The sequence below is a fragment of the Trachypithecus francoisi genome, unplaced genomic scaffold, assembly GCF_009764315.1.
Source record: "Trachypithecus francoisi isolate TF-2019V2 unplaced genomic scaffold, Tfra_2.0 Lachesis_group2, whole genome shotgun sequence".
NCBI classification, from domain to species: Eukaryota; Metazoa; Chordata; class Mammalia; order Primates; family Cercopithecidae; genus Trachypithecus; species Trachypithecus francoisi.
In genome coordinates, this window is record NW_022681465.1 from 105,709,622 (window position 1) to 105,735,864 (window position 26,243).

Below are 26,243 nucleotides of genomic sequence, written 5' to 3' on the forward strand. Positions count from 1 at the left end.
AAGAAGAAGTCAAATTGTCCCTGTTGCAGATGACATAATTGTATATTTAGAAAACTCCATCGTCTCAGGCCAAAATCTCCTTAAGCAGATAAGCAACTTCAGCAAAGTCTCAGGATACAAAATTAATGTGCAAAAATCACAAGCATTCCTATACACCAATAATAGAGAGCCAAATCATGGTGAACTCCCATTCACAATTGCTACAAAGAGAATAAAAACCTAGGAATCCAACTTACAAGGGATGTGAAGGACTTCTTCAAGGAGAACTACAAACCACTGCTCAATGAAATAAAAGAGGACACAAACAAATGGAAGAACATTCCATGCTCATGGATACAAAGAATCAATATCATGAAAATGGCCATACTGCCCAAGATAATTTATAGATTCAATGCCATCCCCATTAAGCTACCAATGACTCTTCACAGAATTGGAAAAAAACTACTTTAAAGTTCATATGGAACCGAAAAAGAGCTGGCATTGCCAAGACAATCCTAAGCAAAAAGAACAAACCTGGAGGCATCACGCCACCTGACTTCAAACTATACTACAAGGCTACAGTAACCAAAACAGCATGGTACTGATACCAAAACAGATATACAGACCAATGGAATAGAACAGAGGCCTCAGAAATAACACCACAAATCCACAACCATCTGATCTTTGACAAACCTGACAAAAACAAGAAATGGGGAAAGGATTCCCTATTTAATAAATAGTGCTGGGAAAACTGGCTAGCCATATGCAGAAAGCTGAAAGTGGATCCCTTCATTACACCTTATGCAAAAATTAATTCAAGATGGATTAAAGACTGAAATGTTAGACCTAAAACCATAAAAACCCTAGAAGAAAACCTAGGCAATACTATTCAGGACATAGGCATGGGCAAAGACTTCATGACTACAACACCAAAAGCAATGGCCACAAAAGCCAAAATAGACAAATGGGATCTAATTAAACTAAAGAGCTTCTGCACAGCAAAAAAAAAAAAAAAAAAAAAAAAACAACAACAAAAAAACTACCATCAGAGTGAACAGGCAACCTACAGAATGGGAGAAAATGTTTGCACTCTACCCATCTAACAAAGGGCTAATATCCAGACTCTACAAAGAACTCAAACAAATTCTCAAGAAAAAACAAACAACCACATCAAAAAGTGGGCAAAGGATATGAACAGACACTTCTCAAAAGAAGACATTTATGCAGCCAACAGACACATGAAAAATGCTCATGATCACTCGCCATCAGAGAAATGCAAATCAAAACCACAATGAGATACCATCTCACACCAGTTAGAATGGCAATCATTAAAAAGTCAGGAAACAACAGATGCTGGAGAGGATGTGGAGAAATAGGAACGTTTTTACACTGTTGGTAGGAGTGTAAATTAGTTCAACCATTTTGCAAGACAGTGTGGCAATTCCTCAAGGATCTAGAACTAGAAATACCATTTGACCCAGCCATCCCATTACTGGGTATATACCCAAAGGATTATAAATCATGCTGCTATAAAGACACATGCACACATATGTTTATTATGGCACTATTCACAATAGCAAAGACTTGGAACCAACCCAAATGCCCATCAATGACAGACTGGATTAAGAAAATGTGGCACATACACACCATGGAATACTATGCAGCCATAAAAAAAGGATGATTTCATGTCCTTTGCAGGGACATGGATGAAGCTGGAAACCATCATTTTCAGCAAACTATCACAAGGACAGAAAACCAAACACCGCATGTTCTCACTCATAGGTGGGAATTGAACAATGAGAACACTCGGACACAGGGTGGGGAACATCACACACCAATGCCTGTCGGGGGATGGAGGGCTGGGAGGCTAGAGGAAGGATAGCATTAGGAAAAATACCTAATGTAAATGATGAGTTGATGGGTGCAGCAAAGCAACATGACACATGTATACCTATATAAAAACCTACACATTGTGCACATGTACCCTAGAACTTAAAGTATATATATAAAAAAAGAATAGACTCCTCAAACTCCTCAATCTGATAAAGAGCATCTACAAAAGCCTATAGATAAAATCATGTTTAGCGGTGAAATATGCTGAAATATTGAAAGAAGAAAAACTAATACGGAGTGAAAAATACTAGAACAGTAGTGGCATCTTGAGAGTGAGGAATGACAGAAGAGAGGCATGAGGAAACTTTCTGGGATAGTGTATCTGTCAAAATTAATCAAATGGCACAATTAAGATTTGTAGTTCACTATATGAAAATGTTACCTGAGAAAACACACACACACACACACACACACACACACACACACACACACACCCCTGAACTCTAATAATATTCATGCTGAGGTGTTTAGTGGTAAAACACACTGATGTCTATAATTTCTTTGAAATGCATCAAAATAAAGATGGATTGATGGATGGACAGAGAGATTTCAAGATGGATAGGTATCTGATAAAATAAATATGTAGAATCTAGATATTAGTTATATGGATAAACAGGTCACGTGAACCTTTTGAATATTTTAAAACTACCTATTTTTAAAATGTAGATACAAAAACTATTTCCTCCAAATACTGTTTCTTATAGAAGGTATGAATTCATTGCTGTTTAGGTTCTGGAACCTGTGAACTAGTGAAAATTTGCTTACCAATATGTACATTGGTTAACCTGATTATCTATCACAGGTCCCAGTTAGATGGGATGAAAAATTAAGTACCAGAAACTCAAAAGTCATTAACTTTGGAATGCAGATGATGATTTTTCTCCTATAAAACTTCCTTTCCTTCTCTACATTTTGCTCAAACTACAATAAAAATTAATTTCCTAAAGAAGACGAAAATGGGCCAGGCGAGGTGGCTCACGCCTGTAATCCCAGCCCGTTGAGAGGCTGAGAAAGACAGATCACCTGAAGTCAGGAATTCAAGACCAGCCTGGCTAACATGGTGAAACCCCATCACTACTAAAAATAAAAAAATTGGCCGGGCGTGGTGGCAAGCGCCTGTAATCCCAGCTACTCAGGAGGCTGAGGCAGGAGAATCTCTTGAACCTGGGAGGGGAAGGTTGCAGTGAGTCGAGATAGCGCCACTGCACTCCAGCCTGGGTAGCAAGAGTGAGATTCTATCTCAAAAAAAAAAAAAAAAAAAAAAAAAAAAAAGACTAAAATGTTTACTATAGAAATGAGAAAATAACCACAAGCAAATATTACTTTTCTCCTTGAGCCCAGAATGACTGAAAGATAAGGTAAATATAAAAGTAAACATATGGCTTCCAAGGAAAAGGGGGTATCCTATTTTAAAGTTACTGAAGAAAATTCCCAAAGAAAACAAGATACAAGCATGAGGGATCCAAAGTCAATGATGGAGCAGGGGGAGGAGGCGCTTAAAAATGAATCCACAATATCCCCGATGAACACAGGGGCAAAATCTTCAACAAAATACCAGCAAACTGAATTCAACAGTACATTAAAAAGATTATTCACTATGAGCAATTGGGATTCATCCCAGGGATACAAGAGTGATTTAATATGCACAAACCAATAAATGTGATATATCACATTAACAGAAAGAAAGACAAAAGCCATATGATCATTTCAAAAGATGCAGAAAAAGCATTTGACAGAATTCAACATCCCTTCATGATAAAAATTCTCAACAAATTAGGTACAGAAGGTATGTGTATCAACACAATAAATCCCATATATGGGCTTTATTTTTACTCATAGCTAATTTCACGAGAAACAGGGAAACGTTGAAAGTTTTTCCTTTAAGATCTGGACAAAGACAAGAATGGCCAGTCACCACTTCTAGTTAGTATTGTACTGGAAATCCTAGTGAGAGAAATTAGGGAAAAGAAAAAAATAAAGGTGTCCAAATGGGAAAGAAGGAAGTCAAATTGTCCCTGCTTGTAGATGATATGGTCTTATATATAGAAAGTCCTAAAAACTTCACTAAAAAATTGCAAGAACTAATAAAGTCAATAAACGTGCAGGATACAAAATCAACACACAGAAAGCAGTGTTTCTATATGCTAAACAGTGGACTGCAAGAAAACAATCCTATTTACAATAGCTACCAAAAAATAAAATACCTAGGAATAAATTTAACCAAGGAGGTGAAAGATCTCTACACTGAAAACTATAAAACATTGATGAAACAGATTGAAGAGGACACATATAAAGGTAAGTGTATCCCATGTTCATGGATTGGAATAATTAATTCTGTCACAATAATCTACAGATTCAATATGATCTATAGATTCAACGCAATTTCTGTCAAAATATCAATGACATTCGTCACAGGAATAAAAAATACCTAAAATTCATATAGAACCACAAAAGACCCCCAAACAGCCAAAGCAACCTTAAGCAAAAAATTTTTAAAAAACAAAGCTAGAGGCATCACATTACCTTACTTCAAAATACACTACAAAGCTCTATTAATGAAAAGAGCATCATAATGACATAAAAATAGACACACAGACCAATATAACAGAATACAAAGCCCAGACATAAATCCACACATCTACAGCCAACTGCTTTTCAACAAAGGTGCCAAAAATACACAATAGGGAAAAGATAGTCTCTTCAATAAAGAGTGCTGGAAAAACTGGATATCCACATGCAGAAGAATAAAACTAGATCCTTATTTTCAACATACACAAAATTCAACTCAAAGTGGACTAAAAACTTAAATGTAAATACTGAAACTATGAAACTGTTATAAGAAAACACAGGTAAAATGCTTCATGACACTGGGCAATAATTTTTTGGATAAGACCTTAAAAGCACAGGCAACAAAATAAAAAAAAAAATAGACAAATGAGATTACATCAAACTAAAAACTTTCTGCACAGCAAAGAAAACAATCAACAGAGCAAAGAGAAAACCTACAGAATGGGAGAAAATATTTGCAAACCATGCATCTGACAAGGGGTTAGTATACAGAATATATAAGAAACTCAAACAACTCAATCGCCAAAAAATAATAATAATAATTACATTTTAAAATGAGCAAAAGATCAACAGGTATATGAAAAAAGTGCTCAACACAATTGACTACCAGGGAAAAGCAAATCAAAACCACAATGAGATACCCCCTCATTCCAGTCAGAATAGCAATTATTAAAAAGACAAAAGATAAGTGTTGATGAGGATGTGGAGAAAAGAGAACCTTTACACTTTTGGTGGGAATGTAAATTAGTACAGCCATTATGAAAAACAATATGGAGATTCCTCAAAAAATTAAAAATAGAACTACCATAACCAGCAATCCTCTTACTTGGTATATATCCAAAGGAAATGAAATCAATATGTCAAAGAGATATCTAAATTCCCATGCTCACTGTAGCACTATTCACAATAGCCAAGATATGGACTCAACCTAAGTGTCCATCAACAGAAGAATGGATAAAGCAGATGTGGTATATGTATACAACGGAATACTATTCAGCCACAAAAAAGAATAAAATTCTTTCATTTGCAACAACATGGAAGAACCTGGGGGACATCATGTTAAGTGAAATAACCTAGACACAGGAAGACACATACTGCATGTTCTTACTCATATGCAGAATTAAAAAGCTGATCCTAGTTCTAGATCCTTGAGGAATCACCACCCTGTCTTCCACAATGGTTGAACTAGTTTACAGTCCCATGGCACATGTATAGATACATAACAAACCTGCACATTGTACACATGTATCCTAGAACTTAAAGTATAATAAAAAATAAATAAATAATTTTTTTTAAAAAAAAAGTTGATCCTAAGAAACAGTGAATAGAATAGTGGTTACTACAGAGTGAGGAGAGTAGTGGGAGGGGAAAAATTAGGAAGAGACGGTCAATGGGTACAAAGTTGCAATTAGAAATGAGGAAGAGGCAGGCGCAGTGGCTCACGCCTGTAATCCCAGGACTTTGGGAGGCTGAGGCGGGTGGATCACAAGGTCAGGAGATCAAGACCATCCTGGCCAACATGGTGAAACCCTGTTTCTACTAAAAATACAAAAATTAACTGAGCATGGTGGCAGGCACCTGAAATCCCAGATACTCAGGTGGCTGAGGAAGAAGAATCGCTTGAATCCGGGATGCAGAGGTTGCAGTGAGCCAAGATCACGCCACTGCACTCCAGCCTGGCAACAAAGTGAGATTCTGTTACACACACACACACACACACACATACACACAAAGAAATGAAGAATAAGTGATGGTATCCTATTGCACAGTTGGGTGACTAGAGTTAGCAAAGAGGTATTGCATGTCTCGAAATAGTTAGAAAAGGAGATTTTTCAATGTTCCTACCATAAAGAAATGATACATGTTTAAGGTGTTGGATATGCTAATTACTCTGATTTGATCATTACACAATGTATACATGTATTTAAAAATCACATTGTTCCCCATAAATATGTATAATTATGTATATTTATAATATATACCATATATAATACATATAGTTATTTGTTATATAATAATTATGTATCCATTAAAAGTAAAAAGTAAATAGTGTCCAATTCCAGAAAAAACAATGAATGCTACCTGAAGTGAGACTTAAACAAGGATGACTCAGTAGGGAAGAATCATCAGTTTCAGGGTTGAAAGAAATTCCCAGTATCAATAAAGCCAGAAGGAGCTTTATTCTGCAGAGAAAGCCACTGAAGATCACAGAAATTGCTATAGATTACAGAAAGAAATCAAGTGTAACAGAGAATTTTCCTTCCCCTAAGGATTATGCCTTCTGCATTGTAAAACCACCCCTCCAAAATAAAGATGGAACACATTCTACAACAGATCTTTTACTACCTCCCAAATCTGCAGGTTGGGAGATCCCCAAAAAAACTTATTTAAAAAAAGAAATTAACTATCATGGAGGAAATCTCTTTAAAACATGAATATAGTTATAAATTTCCTTTAAAGAGAACATAATATAATACATTTTAAAAAAAGATTTACAATTACAATAAAATTTGTTATATGCTGTAATGTAGCCATTGTTAACACTCACAGAAGAATAACGCACACTCCTTTCTACATTACATAGTCCTAGTTTTGTCTCTCGTATTTTATGTTATCTATTTCTTGCTTTGTTATTGACTTAAACTTCAGGCTATTATTAATACCCTGGTCTGGGCCAACCTTTCTTTTTCAGTTCTAATGTGTTACAGGTATAGGAATCAGAAAGAGTTCTGCATAAAATAAAGCTCAAGGCATTGATCTCAGAGGTTTTTGGCAAAAACTTAAAATGTGATCTATTTTGAGTATTCAGAGTTTTTTTTAGCCTACTTCATGACTGTCACCTTTGCCTTTGGAAAAAGAATTAGTATTCTTTCTGAGCTCCCTGCAATTTGTTTTTAATCAGAGACAAAATTTCATAAAATGTAAGTGAGGACTTACACAATTCAAAATGTTACATATAAAAGACCATTGGTCCATTATTACATTTTGTTCATTTCTCACAGGGCAGTGGGCCTCTTTTTTAATTGTACCACAAAACAAGTATACTTAAATCTTCCTACTAGAGATTATTAATCTTTTTGTTTTCACAGCATCTGATACATAGAAGGTATGTAAACAGTATGTAAAAGCTCACTACATCGAACTAACATGTTAGAGGTCCTACAGCTCTTGCCAGTCCTTGACCTTTACTGAGACAGTGTGTGTGTGTGTGTGTGTGTGTGTGTGTGTGTGAGCGAGAGAGACAGAGAGAGAGAGAGAGTGTGTGTGTGTGTGTTTTGGGAGGTGAAATGATGGTTGCATTTTAAGCAAATATTGCAGGTGATTCTGGTGTGTGTGTGTGTGTGTGTGTGTGTGTGTGTGTGTTTTGGGAGAGGAAATGATGGTTGCACTTTAAACAAACTTTGCAGGTGATTCTGTTGAAAATGGAAACACTGTCCTCTCTCTGTGGGATGTGGTAGCCAGAAATAAAGATAGAGCTAAGACACAAAGTAAGAAGGAAAAGTAGAGAACAAGTAAGTTCAAAATGCAGGAAAATATGATAGGGATAAAGAATTCATGAAGGTCACAGAAGTACCTGGGACGATGAGGAAAAGGTATATATTAACTGGCTGAAGACAAGAAGGGAACAGTCACTGAGAATGTTAACAATGGCACAGAAAAAGAAAAGGTTAATAAAAAGAAACATGTTAAGAGATGCTTGGGAAATCCATAAAGTCAAAACTGGCTGCATGTAGGGCTACTCTTGAACTCAACGGGCAGACAAAGAATACCAACAGAAAGAACCACATATCTCTTGAAATCAAGAGAGTAAGTGCTGTGGCTGGCAAATAAGGATCCAATGTTGAGGGTTATAGGGCTATGACCTGGGTATGACATTTAAAATAATATCCTGTTAAAATCCTGATTATAGTGTAAACCCAGGCCTTGCTAAAGTAAAGTACTGGGGGTGCACTTGAAATCAGCTGGTTGTCCATGGATTTTACTGTGCCATCTCTGTGCACCATAAGACTCTTTGTACTGTTTCTAAACTGAGCAAGTTTAGAAACAACAGGAAAAGTATGGACACCCAAAAGCACCATCCAGGCTGTCCAAGTATTGTTCAGTGTAAGTACCTTTAAGGAATCACTCTTCTCTAGCACAACATGTCACATTCTACCCACCAGGAAGATTGTCCCAGTGACCCAGCCTTGCAGAAATACTGCTCTTTCTGAGCTCCCTGTCCCAAGCTCTGTACTTCATACCGTATTCTTTCCATTTCCCTGGCCACTGCTCCTGCTGTACATCTACCATTTCATCATGAATTTTCCCCTATAGCTCAGTGCACCATCAGTTTCTTCCAGTGTTTGACATCATTTCTCCTTCATTTAAGGCTGAGTCTCATAGTAACAATGACCTTGCAAAGCCAGCCCCAGGTACCTTCTGAATGCCACTGCACATAACCCACCTGGCATAATCTTTGAAGGAGAAACATAATGCTCTTCTCCTGCCACCCAGTCTTCTCATCCTGCCCTCTTCTCTGAAAGATAATGGTGATGAGCTACTTAAATAGGAAAATGACCTGAAAGTCTTCTGTTTGGAACTTACCTTAGGCTCACTTTGCTATACTTTCCTAAGAGTGGTTCAGCTGAAACTACAAACCACTCTTAAGATAACTGTGGGTGGTAATCCTAACTTACCAGCATAACTTGGCTGATTAACATTTCCACCTTTTTTTATACAATGATGAACAAGATCAGCATCATCGTTCAGAGCAGCCTTATATACTAAGTTCTCTCCAAAAATGTTTCTCCGGTTAATGCTACCAAGAGATATTTTGTTCACCTTCATTTTTTCTGAAATGAGGGAATGAACAAAAGGAAAAAAATCATTATTTGAATATCAGAAGGAATATGAATTACAAACCACAGATTTCAAACTACAAACCTTACGAACATAGGTAACAGGATTAACTCAGTCAACAGTCTAGAGGTGAAGTATATTATATTATGAGAATATTCATCCATTAACCCAACTATAATATTATCTACATACAAAAAGGAAAAAGAGACAAATGCCACTAGTTATAAAATATTTGAAGTAAACTATAAACCATGATAAACAGTGTATGTTGATTGAAAACCCATGAAAGGTGCGTATATGAAAGGACTAACAGATAACCTTCTTAAAAGTTCTGGTGAAAACGATTATTTAAACCTAGAATAATATATTATCAAATTTAATAAAACGATATATTACCAGATGTCTTACAAAACCATGAGGAGAAAATCTCAGAGGCATATAAGATACAAAAACTAATCCCAGTGAGACTGGAAAAAGGAATGCAAAATTATCTTTCTTTGCTAAAAATAAATTAATGAAATTAAGAAGAGAATCATAGCCTGATCTTTGCAATTGTTTTTATTTACTAAGTCAGCAGAAATGCATGATTAAAATGCTTTTCCAGATAATGTATATCAAGTATCAGTTCTCCACTGTGCCTCCTAAAATACTGAAGCTCCTCATTTACATGTTCCAAATCCTGTCAATTTGAAGGGCAATACTTATTTGGATTTTCTGAATTTCAGAAAATCCAAATGAGTCCCTTGATTCAGTCCCACTGCATAACAAACTAAACTGCTGAACTTTGAGTCTACCTTCTTGTATACCAGACTACAAAGCATTCTTTTCCCACTAGACAAATTGTATGCTTACCATAATCAGAGCAGTCTTTATTTCCAAATCTGTCTGTGCCAGTTGTACTTGTTATATTATAATTATGTAATTTTCTGATCTTAGGAGGAAAGCATTTAGTCTTTCACAATTAAGTATAAAACTGCATGATTTCTGTAGACGTCCATTGTCAGGCTGAAGTTTCCCCTCTATTCCTAGTTTGCTGAGAATTTCCACCAGGAACAGATGTGTTAGATGTTGTCAAATGCTTTCTGTGCATTTATTGAGATGATCATATGGTTTCTCTTTTTCAGCTTGTTAATATAATGAATTACAGCGATTGGTCTTCAAGTGTAAAACCAATCTTGCATTCCTAGGATAAACACCACTTGTTCATGATGTATTATATAATGTTGGATTTGATATGCTCAAGTTTTGTTCAGAATTTTTTTTTTTCTGAGACAGGGTCTTGCTCTCCATATTCTTCTCCAGGGTATTGCCCAGGATGGAGTGCAGTGGTGCAATCATGGCTCATTGCAGCCTCAATTTCCCAGGTTCAGGTAATTCTCCCACCTCAGCCTCCTGAGTAGCTGGGACTACAGGCACGCACCACCATGCCCAGCTAATTTTTTGCATTTTTCGTAGAGACAGGGTTTCGCCATGTTGCCTAAGCTGATCTCAAACTTCTGGGCTCAAGCGATCCACCCGCTTCAGCCTCCCAAAGTACCGCAACTCTAGGCATCAGCCACTGCACCTGGCCTGTTTAGATTTTTTGCATCTATATTCATGAAGGATATTTAGTCTAATTTTCTGTTCTTATAATGTCTCTGATTTTGGTATCAGTTTAATGATGACCTCATTAAAATGAGTTCAGAAGAGTTTCCTCATCTTTAATTTTTTGGAAGAATTGTGTGGAGAACTGGTATTATTTCCCCCTTATATATTTTGGAGAATTCACCAATGAAGGTGTTATAGAATGAATGGTGTCCTCCCAAAACTCCAACTTGAATTCCTAGACCAATAGGAATGGACTAAGGTGCTTATGTGTATGTGTGTTTGTGTGTGTGTGTGTGTGTGTGTGTATTTCTCTTTCTGTAAACTGCTTGTTCATGTTCCTTATCTATTCATGTTCTTTTTACTTTTTCCCCCAGTTTAAAATTTTTAAATGAATTATTGTTATTATTATTATCTGACATGTAAAAAGGGATATTTATTTAATGCATACAATTCAATATACTTGGGGACAAGTATATACCCATGAAACCATCACCACCGTTAAGGCCATGACATACACCCTCTGTTCTTTATCCTTACTGTTTCATAAGAGCTTTTTGCATACTAATGCCATTAAACCCTTGTCAAATGATGCTAATATTTCTTAGCTATTTAATATTTGATTCTTCTTTAGGGTATATTTCTATATAATTTTTAAAAATGTATGTAGTTATATTTTATCATTCTTTAAAAGAATTTTTACAATTATTTTAAAGGTATGCAGTTAATTTTATGATTTTAACCTCAGAAACCAAGAGGGTTTAAAAAGACTTTTTCCACACCAAGGTTACAGCAAAATTCATTTACATTTTCTTCTACAACTTTCATTTTTCATTTAAATCTTTGATCAATCTGAAATTAAAGTTGGTGTAAGGAATGTTATGGAAACCCAATTTTGTTTGTGTTTTCCACTACTTATTGCTTAGTCTTTCTTTTCACCACAATTTGAGATGCCATCTATATTACATATCTGTCCCATGTCTCACTGTAGCTGGCTTCTACATCTAAACTCTCTATTCTGTTTCACTGAATTATCTGTCTATTCCTGCTACAGTGTCAAATGACTTTAATTTTGTAGCTTTCTAATATGCTCACATATTACGGAGAACAAGGTCCTGCCACTCTAACTTTTTGTTTTTATTTTTCAGAATTTTCTTGGCTAGTCTTTCATATTTACTTTTCTAGGTGATATTCAGTATTACTTTGAAACTTTCTCGTAGCTACTCTCTATCCCTGTAAAAGCAATACAAAATAAAACAAAAAAATTAGCAAATAAATAAAAATCTGTTTTTGATGAGATCTCATGTATTTCTAGAATAATTTAGGGAGAACCTTCTTACAATGCTGAATCTTTCTAGTCAAGAACAAGGTTCTTCTTTCCATTTATTCAAGTATTTTTTACATCCCTCAGTAGAATTTTTAAACTCTTCTTATAAATATGACACATTTCTTATTAGTTATAAAAGTATTTTCTTTTTGTAACAATTATAAATGAGATAATCTTTTACATTTTCTAACAAGTTCATGCATACATATATGTGAAAGGCATTAATTATTGACTCCAGCTTATCACATTTTTAAAACTTTTTCTTTTGAAATAATTTCAGACTTACAGAAAAGTTGTAAAAATAGAACAAAAGACTCACCCCTGGTTGACATTTTACCATTGACTTTAACCATTCTTTTTTACAGATACATATGCATCCAGACACATGTATATATAAAAAGTAACTTTTATACATCATGCCCTTTTACTCACTAATACTTTAATGTGTATTTCTAAGGACAAAGATGTACACTTATATCACTGCAGTATTATTATCAAATTCAGAAAACTTACCTCTGATACAATATTATTTTTTCATCTACAACCCATATTTCAGTTTTGCCAGTTGTTCCACTATCTATTATTTTTTAAACAGTGTTTCTAGGTTCTCTTATTGCTTCTGAGAGTTTTTTAGTTCAATCTTTTGGATGGTATAGGAACACAGAAATAAGATCTAAGAAAATAACAGTGGTGCCTTGTCTTTCCTTTATTCCTCCTGATATGCTTTTTCATAGCCTTACGCTAGGTTGGTTACACATGTAAATTTAAAAAGAGGTCTGTAACTACTGTTTCCAAAGCAGAATTATAGAAAAAAGTACTAACCTATGAGTCAGAAGTTCAGGATCAATTCTCAATTATGCTACTAATGAGCTGTATGATTCTGGGAAAAACCTTTAACCTATCTGAAATCCAGTTTCCTTATCAATAACATTAGAAAGTTGAGAAAGATAATCTCTGAATCCTTTCTACCAAAATTCTGTTTCTGTAAAAGAAATAGAAAAATACTCAAACTATGCATCACCTTTTTTTCCTGGAAATTGTTCATTTTTCCTGATTTGTTTTCCATTCTTGAACCTGGATGAATGCATATTCTTCTCTTTACCATCAATCATTAAAGCCGGATCCTGCATTCTTGAAAAACAACGTATTTTTTAAATGGCTATAACGGTTTTTACAAACATTCACAGAGAATTATACCAAATTTTGACTATAATATTAAAACTCCAGGGTATTTTACTGAGCTGTTCTCAAGTGGCGTGGCAGTTTTAAAAATGGAGATGGCTCCTGCAGGTAATTCTGCAGCAGGCATGCCAGTCATCATGGCTTCTAGCCCTCTCTTTGCACTACCTGTGGGTTTTTCTTCTTTAGGATTAGTCATTTACAAGTGCGAGTATTCTGAATCTCCTGCTCTTCACTCCCCAAGTTGGCATGTCACTATCCACTCTATTCACCCTCTAGAGAAAAAGATGCAGGCTCTTTGCAAGGAAAAAGCCTTGCTGTGTGGTATGGCACTGACCAAAAGCTGCAAAATAAAAAAAGCAATAATATAAAAAATAAAGCTCTTCACCCTGTGTTAACTGTATACTGACTCTGACCCCAAGCACATAATTATCTATAATGTCTACAGCATACCTGGAGATAAAGACATAATTTCACTGCATACCTGAAATTCTGAGCTGAAGAGTTATTATTTGTTAGGTCCTCACAGCCAAGGATTTTTGGTAAAATCTTTTCTGGCATCTTATACATGTGATCTGAGTACTTTGCATCTCTGCTTACTTTCAGTTTTTCTAGTCTGGATGATCTTCTCAACACACACGCAGTTTCCTGGTCAGAGCTATTTCTCACTGAATGTGAATTTCTCTTATTACTTAGTGGTTCACAAGAAGTGATATTTTGATGAGCCAAAGTTTGCAACCCAGAGGGATCTGGGTCTTGCAGAGTCTGCAAATACGTAAATACATCCACAAACAATTACAACACTGCAAAAAAACTTAAAACTGTAAGAAGCTAAATTTTGTCTTGACCTTTGATTAAATTAAAACGCCTATTACAGGATGCAAGTACAAGAATTCATAGAAATATGTGGACATAATGAAAGATCTTATAATAATTAATGTAATAAAGGACAATGCAGATTTAAAAGCTTAAGGGCATAAGTGAAAAATGATTTTGATCAATATTTATTTTGAAAATTCAAGGGCAAATCTGTGGTCACTCTCGGAGCTTTAATTTTGCAAGAAATTGGGAATGTAGAATGATGAGAGATCTACAAAAATATTAGAAATGTCACACTAGGCTAGATCAATGGACTATTCAGCCTAGGGTTTTGTTATCTGACAGCAGCAGTAAGTGATATTTTGTGGAACAAGATAGTACATAACCTCCATTACACTGATTTTGAAAGGTTAACAGTATATCAGGAATTGTTCTCTAACTTTCCCTTAATAATTCATTATAGATTTAACTTCCATGAGCATATGTATTCTTTATATGTATCATCTAAACCTTTCTTTGGCCTACTTACATATCCACCTTGCAAAGCTTCTAAAGGTAACAAGCTCCATATTTTTATTACAGCTGAGTAAACGAGTATATCATTTGATCTGTTCTAAATAAGCCTCCTTTCTACTTAAGAGGGTTTCTTTTTTCTTTCCTTTCGAAGACTTGCTAAATTCATATTCACTGTATTAATATCAATCATAATTTCCTACACTTTACTCATATTCCCTCTTTCCATATTTAATGTTTATGCCCTATCTCCATAATTAGTTTCTCTTTCTCTGGTTTTTAAAAAATCCTATGTCAGTTTTGAGATTTGTTAAACAGAACTTCATGCAGTATTATTCCAGGTACGTATGCTGCAACCTGAGCTCAAGATTTTGTTATATAAATCTTCACAAGGATGTTCACAGAAACATTTTGGTAATCGGAAGATAAAAAGAAAAGAAAGAAAACAGGGGGGCCAGAGCAAGATGGCCAAATAGGAACAGCTCCAGTCTCCAACTCCCAGCACGAGCAACACAGAACACTGGTGATTTCTGCATTTTCAACTGAGGTACTGGGGTCATCTCACTAGGGAGTGCCGGACAATCGGTGCTGGTCAGCTGCTGCAGCCCGACCAGTGAGAGCTGAAGCAGGGCGAGGCATCGCCTCACCTGGGAAGTGCAAGGGGGAAGGGAATCCCTTTTCCTAGCCAGGGGAACTGAGACACACAACACCCGGAAAATCGGGTGACTCCCACCCCAATACTGTGCTTTGAGCAAATGGGCACACCAGGAGATTGTATCCCACACCTGGCCAGGAGGGTCCCACGCCCACAGAGCCTCCCTCATTGCTAGCACAGCAGTCTGTGATCTAACCTCAAGGCAGCAAGGCTGGGGGAGGGGCGCCCACCATTACTGAGGCTTAAGTAGGTAAACAAAGCCGCTGGGAAGCTCCAACTGGGTGGAGCTCACAGCAGCTCAAGGAAACCTGCCTGTCTTTGTAGACTCCACCTCTAGGGACAGGGCACAGCTAAACAACAACAACAAAAAAAGCAGCAGAAACCTGTACAGACGCAAACGACTCTGTCTGACAGCTTTGAAGAGAGCAGTGGAACTCCCAACACGGAGGTTCAGATCTGAGAACGGACAGACTGCCTGCTCAAGTGGGTCCCTGACCCCTGAGTAGCCCAACTGGGAGACATCCCCCACTAGGGGCAGTCTGACACCCCACACCTCACAGGGTGGAGTACACCCCTGAGAGGAAGCTTCCAAAGTAAGAATCAGACAGGTACACTCACTGTTCAGCAATATTCTATCTTCTGCAACCTCTGCTGCTGATACCCTGGCAAACAGGGTCTGGAGTGGACCTCAAGCAATCTCCAACAGACCTGCAGCTGAGGGTCCTGACTGTTAGAAGGAAAACTATCAAACAGGAAGGACACCTATACCAAAACCCCATCAGTATGTCACCATCATCAAAGACCAGAGGCAGATAAAACCACAAAGATGGGGAAAAAACCAGGCAGAAAAGTTGGAAATTCAAAAAATAAGAGCGCATCTCCCCCTGCAAAGGAGCGCAGCTCATGGCCAGCAACGGATCGAAGCTGGTCAGAGAATGACTTTGACGAGATGAGAGAAGAAGGCTTCAGTCCATCAAACTTCTCAGAGCTAAAGGAGGAATTACATAACCAGCGCAAAGAAACTAAAAATCTTGAAAAAAAAAGTGGAAGAATTGACAGCTAGAATAATTAATGCAAAGAAGGTCATAAATGAAATGACAGAGATAAAAACCATGACACGAGAAATACGTGACAAATGCACAAACTTCAGTAACCGACTCGATCAACTGGAAGAAAGAGTATCAGCGATTGAGGATCAAATGAACGAAACGAAGTGAGAAGAGAAACCAAAAGAAAAAAGAAGAAAAAGAAATGAACAAAGCCTGCAAGAAGTATGGGATTATGTAAAAAGACCAAATCTACGTCTGATTGGGGTGCCTGAAAGTGAGGGGGAAAATGGAACCAAGCTGAAAAACACTCTTCAGGATATCATCCAGGAGAACTTCCCCAACCTAGTAGGGCAGGCCAACATCCAAAATTCAGGAAATACAGAGAACGCCACAGAGATACTCCTCCAGAAGAGCAACTCCAAGACACATAACTGCCAGATTCACCAAAGTTGAAATGAAGGAAAAAATCTTAAGGGCAGCCGGAGAGAAAGGTCGCGTTACCCACAAAGGGAAGCCCAACAGACTAACAGCAGATCTCTCGTCTACAAGCCACAAGAGAGTGGGGGCCAATATTCAACCTTCTTTTTTTTTTTTTTTTTTTTTGAGGCGGAGTCTCGCTCTGTCGCCCGGACTGGAGTGCAGTGGCCGGATCTCAGCTCACTGCAAGCTCCGTCTCCCAGGTTTACGCCATTCTCCTGCCTCAGCCTCCCGAGTAGCTGGGACTACAGGCGCCCGCCACCTCGCCCGGCTAGTTTTTGTATTTTTAGTAGAGACGGGGTTTCACCATGTTAGCCAGGATGGTCTCGATCTCCTGATCTCGTGATCCGCCCGTCTCGGCCTCCCAAAGTGCTGGGATTACAGGCTTGAGCCACCGCGCCCGGCCCAACCTTCTTAAAGAAAAGAATTTTCAACCCAGAATTTCATATCCAGCCAAACTAAGTTTCATCAGTGAAGGAGAAATAAAATCCTTTACAGATAAGCAAATGCTTAGAGATTTTGTCACCACCAGGCCTGCCTTACAAGAGACTCTGAAGGAAGTCCTAAACATGGAAAGGAACAACCAGTACCAGCCATTGCAAAAACATGCCAAAATGTAAAGACCATCGAGGCTAGGAAGAAACTGCATCAAATAACGAGCAAAATAACCAGTTAATATCATAATGACAGGATCAAGTTCACACATAACAATATTAACCTTAAATGTTAATGGACTAAATGCTCCAATTAAAAGACACAGACTGGCAAACTGGATAAAGAGTCAAGACCCATCAGTCTGCTGTATTCAGGAGACCCATCTCACATGCAGAGACATACATAGGCTCAAAATAAAGGGATGGAGGAAGATCTACCAAGCAAATGGAGAACAAAAAAAAGCAGGGGTTGCAATACCAGTCTCTGATAAAACAGACTTTAAACCATCAAAGATCAAAAGAGACAAAGAAGGCCATTACATAATGGTAAAGGGATCAATTTAACAGGAAGAGCTAACTATCCTAAATATATATGCACCCAATACAGGAGCACCCAGATTCATAAAGCAAGTCCTTAGAAACTTACAAGGAGACTTAGACTCTCATACAATAATAATGGGAGACTTCAACACTCTACTGTCAACATTAGACAGATCAACGAGACAGAAAGTTAACAAGGATATCCAGGAATTGAACTCATCTCTGCAGCAAGCAGACCTAATAGACATCTATAGAACTCTCCACCCCAAATCAACAGAATATACATTCTTCTCAGCACCACATCGCACTTATTCCAAAATTGACCACATAATTGGAAGTAAAGCACTCCTCAGCAAATGTACAAGAACAGAAATTATAACTAACTGTCTCTCAGACCACAGTGCAATCAAACTAGAACTCAGGACTAAGAAACTCAATCAAAACCTCTCAACTACATGGAAACTGAACAACCTGCTCCTGAATGACTACTGGGTACATAACGAAATGAAGGCAGAAATAAAGATGTTCTTTGAAACCAATGAGAACAAAGATACAACATACCAGAATCTCTGGGACACATTTAAAGCAGTGTGTAGAGGGAAATTTATAGCACTATATGCCCACAAGAGAGCGCAGGAAAGATCTAAAATTGACACTCTAACATCACAATTAAAAGAACTAGAGAGGCAAGAGCAAACACATTCAAAAGCTAGCAGAAGGCAAGAAATAACTAAGATCAAAGCAGAACTGAAGGAGATAGAGACACAAAAAACCCTCCAAAAAATCAATGAATCCAGGAGTTAGTTTTTTGAAAAAATCAACAAAATTGACAGACCGCTAGCAAGACTAATAAAGAAGAAAAGAGAGAAGAATCAAATAGATGCAATAAAAAATGATAAAGGGGATATCACCACCGACCCCACAGAAATACAAACTACCATAGAGAATAGTATAAACACCTCTATGCAAATCAACTAGAAAATCTAGAAGAAATGGATAATTTCCTGGACACTTACACTCTTCCAAGACTAAACCAGGAAGAAGTTGAATCCCTGAATAGACCAATAGCAGGCTCTGAAATTGAGGCAATAATTAATAGCCTACCAACCAAAAAAAGTCCAGGACCAGATGGATTCACAGCTGAATTCTACCAGAGGTACAAGGAGGAGCTGGTACCATTCCTTCTGAAACTATTCCAATCAATTGAAAAAGAGGGAATCCTCCCTAACTCATTTTATGAGGCCAACATCATCCTGATACCAAAGCCTGGCAGACACACAACGAAAAAGGAGAAATTTAGACCAATATCCCTGATGAACATCAGTGCAAAAATACCCAATAAAATACTGGCAAAAAGGATTCAGCAGCACATCAAAAAGCTTATCCACCATGATCAAGTGGGCTTCATCCCTGGGATGCAAGGATGGTTCAGCATTCGCAAATCAATAAACGTCATCCAGAATATAAACAGAACCAAAGACAAGAACCACATGATTATCTCAATAGATGCAGAAAAGGCTTTTGACAAAATTCAACAGCCCTTCATGCTAAAAACGCTCAATAAATTCGGTATTGATGGAACGTACCTCAAAATAATAAGAGCTATTTATGACAAACCCACAGGCAATATCATACTGAATGGGCAAAAACTGGAAAAATTCCCTTTGAAAACTGGCGCAAGACAGGGATGCCCTCTCTCACCACTCCTATTCAACATAGTGTTGGAAGTTCTGGCTAGGGCAATCAGGCAAGAGAAAGAAATCAAGGGTATTCAGTTAGGAAAAGAAGAAGTCAAATTGTCCCTGTTTGCAGATGACATGATTGTATATTTAGAAAACCCCATTGTCTCAGCCCAAAATCTCCTTAAGCTGATAAGCAACTTCAACAAAGTCTCAGGATACAAAATCAATGTGCAAAAATCACAAGCATTCTTACACACCAGTAAGACAAACAGAGAGCCAAATCATGAATGAACTCCATTCACAATTGCTTCAAAGAGAATAAAATACCTAGGAATCCAACTTACAAGGGATGAGAAGGACCTCTTCAAGGAGAACTACAAACCACTGCTCAGTGAAATAAAAGAGGACACAAACAAATGGAAGAACATACCATGCTCATGGATAGGAATAATCAATATCATGAAAATGGCCATACTGTCCAAGGTAATTTATAGATTCAATGCCATCCCTATCAAGCTACCAATGAGTTTCTTCACAGAATTGGAAAAAACTGCTTTAAAGTTCATATGGAGCCAAAAAAGAGCCCACATTGCCAAGACAATCCTAAGCCAAAAGAACAAAGCTAGAGGCATCACGCTACCTGACTTCAAACTATACTACAAGGCTACAGTAACCAAAACAGCATGGTACTGGTACCAAAACAGAGATATAGACCAATGGAACAGAACAGAGTCCTCAGAAATAATACCATACATCTACAGCCATCTGATCTTTGACAAACCTGAGAGAAACAAGAAAGGATTCCCTATTTAATAAATGGTGCTGGGAAAATTGGCTAGCCATAAATAGAAAGCTGAAACTGGATCCTTTCCTTACTCCTTATACAAAAATTAATTCAAGATGGATTAGAGACTGAAATGTTAGACCTAATACCATAAAAACCCTAGAAGAAAACCTAGGTAGTACCATTCAGGACATAGGCATGGGCAAGGACTTCATGTCTAAAACACCAAAAGCAACGGCAGCAACAGCCAAAATTGACAAATGGGATCTGATTAAACTAAAGAGCTTCTGCACAGCAAAAGAAACTACCATCAGAGTGAACAGGCAACCTACAGAATGGGAGAAAATTTTTGCAATCTACCCATCTGACAAAGGGCTGATATCCAGAACCTACAAAGAACTCAAACAAATTTACAAGAAAAAAAAACAACCCCATCAAAAAGTGGGCAAAGGATATGAACAGACATTTCTCAAAAGAAGACATTCATACAGCCAACAGACACATGAAAAAATGCTCATCATCACTGGCCATCAGAGAAATGCAAATCAAAACCACAATGAGATACCATCTCACACCAGTTAGAATGGCAATCATTAAAAAGTCAGGCAACAACAGGTGCTAGAGAGGATGTGGAGAAATAGGAACACTTTTACACTGTTGGTGGGATTGTAAACTAGTTCAACCATTATGGAAAACAGTATGGCGATTCCTCAAGGATTTAGAACTAGATGTACTATATGACCCAGCCATCCCACTACTGGGTATATACCCAAAGGATTATAAATCATGCTGCTATAAAGACACACGCACACGTATGTTTATTGCGGCACTATTCACAATAGCAAAGACTTGGAATCAACCCAAATGTCCATCAGTGACTGATTGGATTAAGAAAATGTGGCACATATACACCATGGAATACTATGCAGCCATAAAAAAGGATGAGTTTGCATCCTTTGTAGGGACATGGATGCAGCTGGAAACCATCATTCTTAGCAAACTATCACAAGAAGAGAAAACCAAACACCGCATGTTCTCACTCATAGGTGGGAACTGAACAATGAGATCACTTGGACTCGGGAAGGGGAACATCACACACTGGGGCCTATCATGGGGAGGGGGGAGGAGGGAGGGATTGCATGGGGAGTTATACATGATATAAACGTCATGCACATGTACCCTAGAACTTAAAGTATAAAAAAAAAAAAAAAAAAGAAAATGTGGCACATATACACCATGGAATACTATGCAGCCATAAAAAAGGATGAGTTTGCATCCTTTGTAGGACATGGATGCAGTTGGAAACCATCATTCTTAGCAAACTATCACAAGAACAGAAAACCAAACACTGCATGTTCTCACTCATAGGTGGGAACTGAACAATGACATCACTTGGACTCGGGAAGGGGAACATCACACACAGGGGCCTATCATGGGCAGGGGGGAGGGGGGAGGGATTGCATTGGGGGTTATACCTGATATAAATGACGAATTGATGGGTGCTGACGCGTTGATGGGTGCAGCACACCAACATGGCACAAGTATACATATGTAACAAACCTGCACATTATGCACATGTACCCTAGAACTTAAAGTATAATAATAAAAAATAAAAAAAGAAAACAATCCAAATGATATCATCAGTGAATTGATTAAATAAATTACAATATATTTACATAGTGGAATACTACTCAACAAATCAAAAGATTTAAGCAGTGGTACGTTTGCTGACATTGAAAGATAAACAAAATATATCATTAAATTTAAAAAATAAGTTGGAAGGCATTATATATAATATAACCCCATTAGTATAAAATGAACTAATACAGAATATGATGGAAATAACTGGAGAGAGATACACCCAACTGTTAACAATGATTATCTCTAAAGAGTGAAATTGTGGAGGATATTTGTTACTATACTATTATGTAATTCTGTCAGGTTTAAAATTTGTTTTATAATGAGGATGCATTATTATTATAATCAAGAAAAAAACAATAAAGATTATTTTTAAAAACAAAGAAACTGTCAATATGACAAAGGGACTTTGTGAGTGATAGGCCACTACAGGGCTTCCAGGCATAATACTACAAGAATTCTAAACCCCAAGAGCTATGCCACCTGGCAGTATTCTCAGACATAGAAGGCAAAATTCTGCTTAAGCTACGCATATTTTTTTCCCCTCCCCTGGCATCCCTGCATATATTCTGTGTCAAAATGTAAATTAATGTGGGGTATCCCATCAGTACTCTGCACCCAGGTAGACACAGTGATTTTCGGAGCTAACAGAAAATTTTAGTAAAGAAGTCTTTCCTTCCTACATGTAAGCAATCTAATAATATGTCTTCTTAGGCCTGGTGGGAAGAAATCTGTCTATTTTAACTTCCTAACTCCCAGAAAACTCTACGCTAGAAACTTCTAAAAAGATCACTCTATGCTTCCAAGTCACAAAGTATCTTATGGGTGTTGATATTTGGGTAAATTTGATTTTAACACAATGAAAACTTGTTGAAGTTTAAAAGGCAAAATCATAGACTCATATTTTCAGCTACTTGCTCCACTGAAAGACGCCTGTCCCATAGCTCAGTAACTTGGAACCATGTTCAAATGGTGGAGTAGAACACAGAAATTCAAAATTCACCTCTGCTATTTGTGTACAATCTTCATTGGTCTGAGACGTATTGAACTTCACTTCTAAACATTCATTTCTAGCAATGAGACTGCTGCCTCCCTCTTTTCTGTGACAGATGGTTTCCATCTTGGCTTCCGACAATGTGTTCAGGGCTTCCAATAACTCAGCTGGCAATGCATCATCCTTTGCATTTTCTAGTGAATCTCTATGACATGCCGACCAGGCATTCAAAGGTATTGATATGGAACTAAGAGAGTCACTCAATGGGTCCATCAATTCTTTATGATCAAAATCACTTACTAATTCAGACAGTCTTTCCTCCTGGGTGCTTTCCGGTGATGTAAGTAACCTTTCTAAGGCAGACACAAAGGTTTCAAGAGAGCTTTCTTCATCCTTAGTTTCTTCAGGAGTCATGGTCAATATGACTTCCTTTCTAGGCTCAAAAAATGTATTTGGTGCTGCTAAGATCTTCTCTGGCTCTATTAATGATGTCCCCTTTACAGCAACCATATCAGATACTGTAATAGCAGTGCCTGAGAGAAGGCTAACTTCAGGAGAATCTCTGCCTTCACTTAGTTCCTGTGTATTACAAATAGAAATCACATCATTACAGCATATACAATAAAGTATTTAAAATGAAAACTTTATACTTTTATAGTTTATCTTGTTTGTAAGCTACCCTCAAAATTTATCATCAACTTTCCTTCCCTTCCATAAATAAAGAGAATACTCTTTATTGCTTTCCTATACCAAATCACTAATTACTGAATACATGGTTAAACGTTTAATAATAGACCAACAGCATAATTGGCTGGACCATAATTACAGATGGCAAATTATTCATTTAAGTTTAAATTATCTGTGCTAACAGAAGAAGCAGAGATGCCATGGATAGTTAAATTAACAGATGATCTCAAAGCTTCATAGCAATTAATGGTTATAAAATTCTTTCTTGCCAAAATTTCCTATTTGGTTTATGAAAATTATTGACTAGGAACAAAATTTCACCTTCTTTTTATTGCCCCACCTTTGCAGGAATAAGTAAATGTGGAGTAAAGAGGCCAAAGGACAAAAGGTCAGAGAGAAAAGGTGAAGAAATGAGGGTACAGTTCTGTATAAATATTACAAGCCCTAGCTGTAAATGAATGGCTCTGAGTTGTGGTTATTTTAAGCAAAAAACCCCACAAAAACTTAACATTTCTAAATGACTATTATTTCTCTAAGACATCACCTTAATAGGTTATACCTGTTCTCACAATGTTTCTTTTTTTCTTTTTTTTGAGATGGAGTCTCACTCTGTCACCTAGGCTGGAGTATAGTGGGGCCATCTTGGCTCACTGCAACCTCTGCCTCCAAGGTTCAACTGATTCTCCTGCCTCAGCCTCTTGAGTAGTTGGGATTACAGGGGTCTGCCACCATGCCCTGCTAATTTTTTGTACTTTTAAGAGAGATGGGTTTCACCATGTTGGTCCAGCTGGTCTCAATCTCCTGACCTCAGGCAATCTGCCCGCTTCGGCCTCCCAAAGTACAGGGATTACAGGCATAAGTCACTGTGCCCAGCCTCACAAAGTTTCTAATACTCAAAATACTGTTAGAATCCCTCTTTTGAAATTGCTTTCAGAATGAGTTTATAAGCCATTCAAGAAAATAATGTGATTTAAAGGCACTGAAAATTTTTCGAACACTAAATACTTTTTATTGGCCTTAAATAACAGAATGGGTTTCAACGACTTTAGTTTTTTCCAAAAATCAAATCCACCATACCTTTGACAGGATGTGCTGTAATTTGTAAGCTTTCTAATATTCTAATCTGGTACGACTGAGAAAAGCAAAACCACTTTATTCTTCCTCCTGCCCTTTTCTACCTGCCACCTTTATGTACTCAGTATATATTAATAGCATACAACACTTAAGAAAACATATTTATTTGTTAGCAATGCTAACTATAATTTTCTCAGAAAGATAAAAGGAATATGCAAGAAATTCAAGAACCAGATCCTACTCACTCTCTAAGTCTCAGTTCAAGGCATCCCCACTATTTGAAGTCCTTATGTCTACTAAATTCAAGGCACCAGGTATAATGAAGTATATACATTGGGCTCTGTCCTAAAGCAATTTATTTCCTACTTAAGATACAAGACATAAAAAAAAAAAAAGATTCAAGACATAAATACCTAAGACATTAAATAGAATACAAATAATGTCATAGAACACTTATGAAATCAAATTAATAGCATAAACTAATGTATATCAAGCAGTTCCACTTATAACCACAGAACCAGCCCAAACTGGCCCTACTTTGTTGGTAATAGAATGTCAAGTCATCTTGCAGGTATAACAGGGCCAAAAGTGCAAGTCATGTAGCATAGCCAGAACCTTGAACAAAGAAGACTGAGAAATGACTCCCCCTCCTCCCGAACCAAGAAAACTGAGAAATGACTGGAACCTGACCACTGGTACTCTTTCTGAAGCAAGAGGTCTCCTGGACAGGAAGATTTGGTGCTAAAATCCACCTAAATATACCTTACCGTAAATGGTCAAATTTGAAGCCTTCTAATCAGACTCTGTCAAACCAACATTCCAAAGTCCTTTCCCTTACCTTCTGCCCCCTTAAAACCTGTTCCAGACCCCAAATAGAGGACACAAATTTGAACTGCCTCTCCTGTCTCCTTGCTGGCCTGTCTCACAATAAAGCCTTTTTTTTTTTTTTTTTTTTTTCCTCAAAAGCCAGTGCCACAGCATTGGCTTCTATGCACATCAGGCAGCAGGCCCATTCGCTTGATAACATACAAAGCCTAGTGTGTTGCAAAAATGAGTTTTCTGGGGAAGAAAAAAATGGAGGCAGTAGAGGACGACAGGACTTTCCAAACCATGTGCATTGGGGGAACTTTAGGACACAGTGTTCTCCAAACATTTTTGTTCAAAAAATCCTTTTCCTCAGAGGATCTATTAATATCATAGAGTACAAGTGATTTTGAAATAATGATATAGTCAGTAAATAATGAATGCTAAGAGGGAGCAATTACTTTGTCAAGATTGCCAGAATTATCTGAAATAGATCCACAGAAGAACAGGTACTTATGCCAGAAATTAAAGATTTGTGAAGGAGTGAAAGAATGGAGGAACACACATTTACTGAGCACCAACTAGGTGCCAGACACCATGAACCATCATTGCTTGGTCCTCACAATACCTGTAAAACAGCTATCGCTGTCCCTGTCTTACAGATATAAACAGTTATCCTTGGAACCTAGACCTATCTGGTTTCCAAATTTTATGTTATTTCCCA

At 37.3% G+C, this 26,243-nt stretch overlaps 1 protein-coding gene across 1 annotated transcript in view; it reads right to left on the reverse strand.

Moving 5' to 3' along the window:
• The window catches only part of ANKRD31 (ankyrin repeat domain 31), a 185,979-nt gene that overhangs the window by 106,613 nt on the left and 53,123 nt on the right, over window positions 1-26,243 (reverse strand). Inside the window, 4 exon segments of the mRNA XM_033179887.1 lie at window positions 9,117-9,272; window positions 13,212-13,321; window positions 13,854-14,134; window positions 22,964-23,533. Of these exon segments, the coding sequence (XP_033035778.1) occupies window positions 9,117-9,272; window positions 13,212-13,321; window positions 13,854-14,134; window positions 22,964-23,533 (1,117 nt within the window).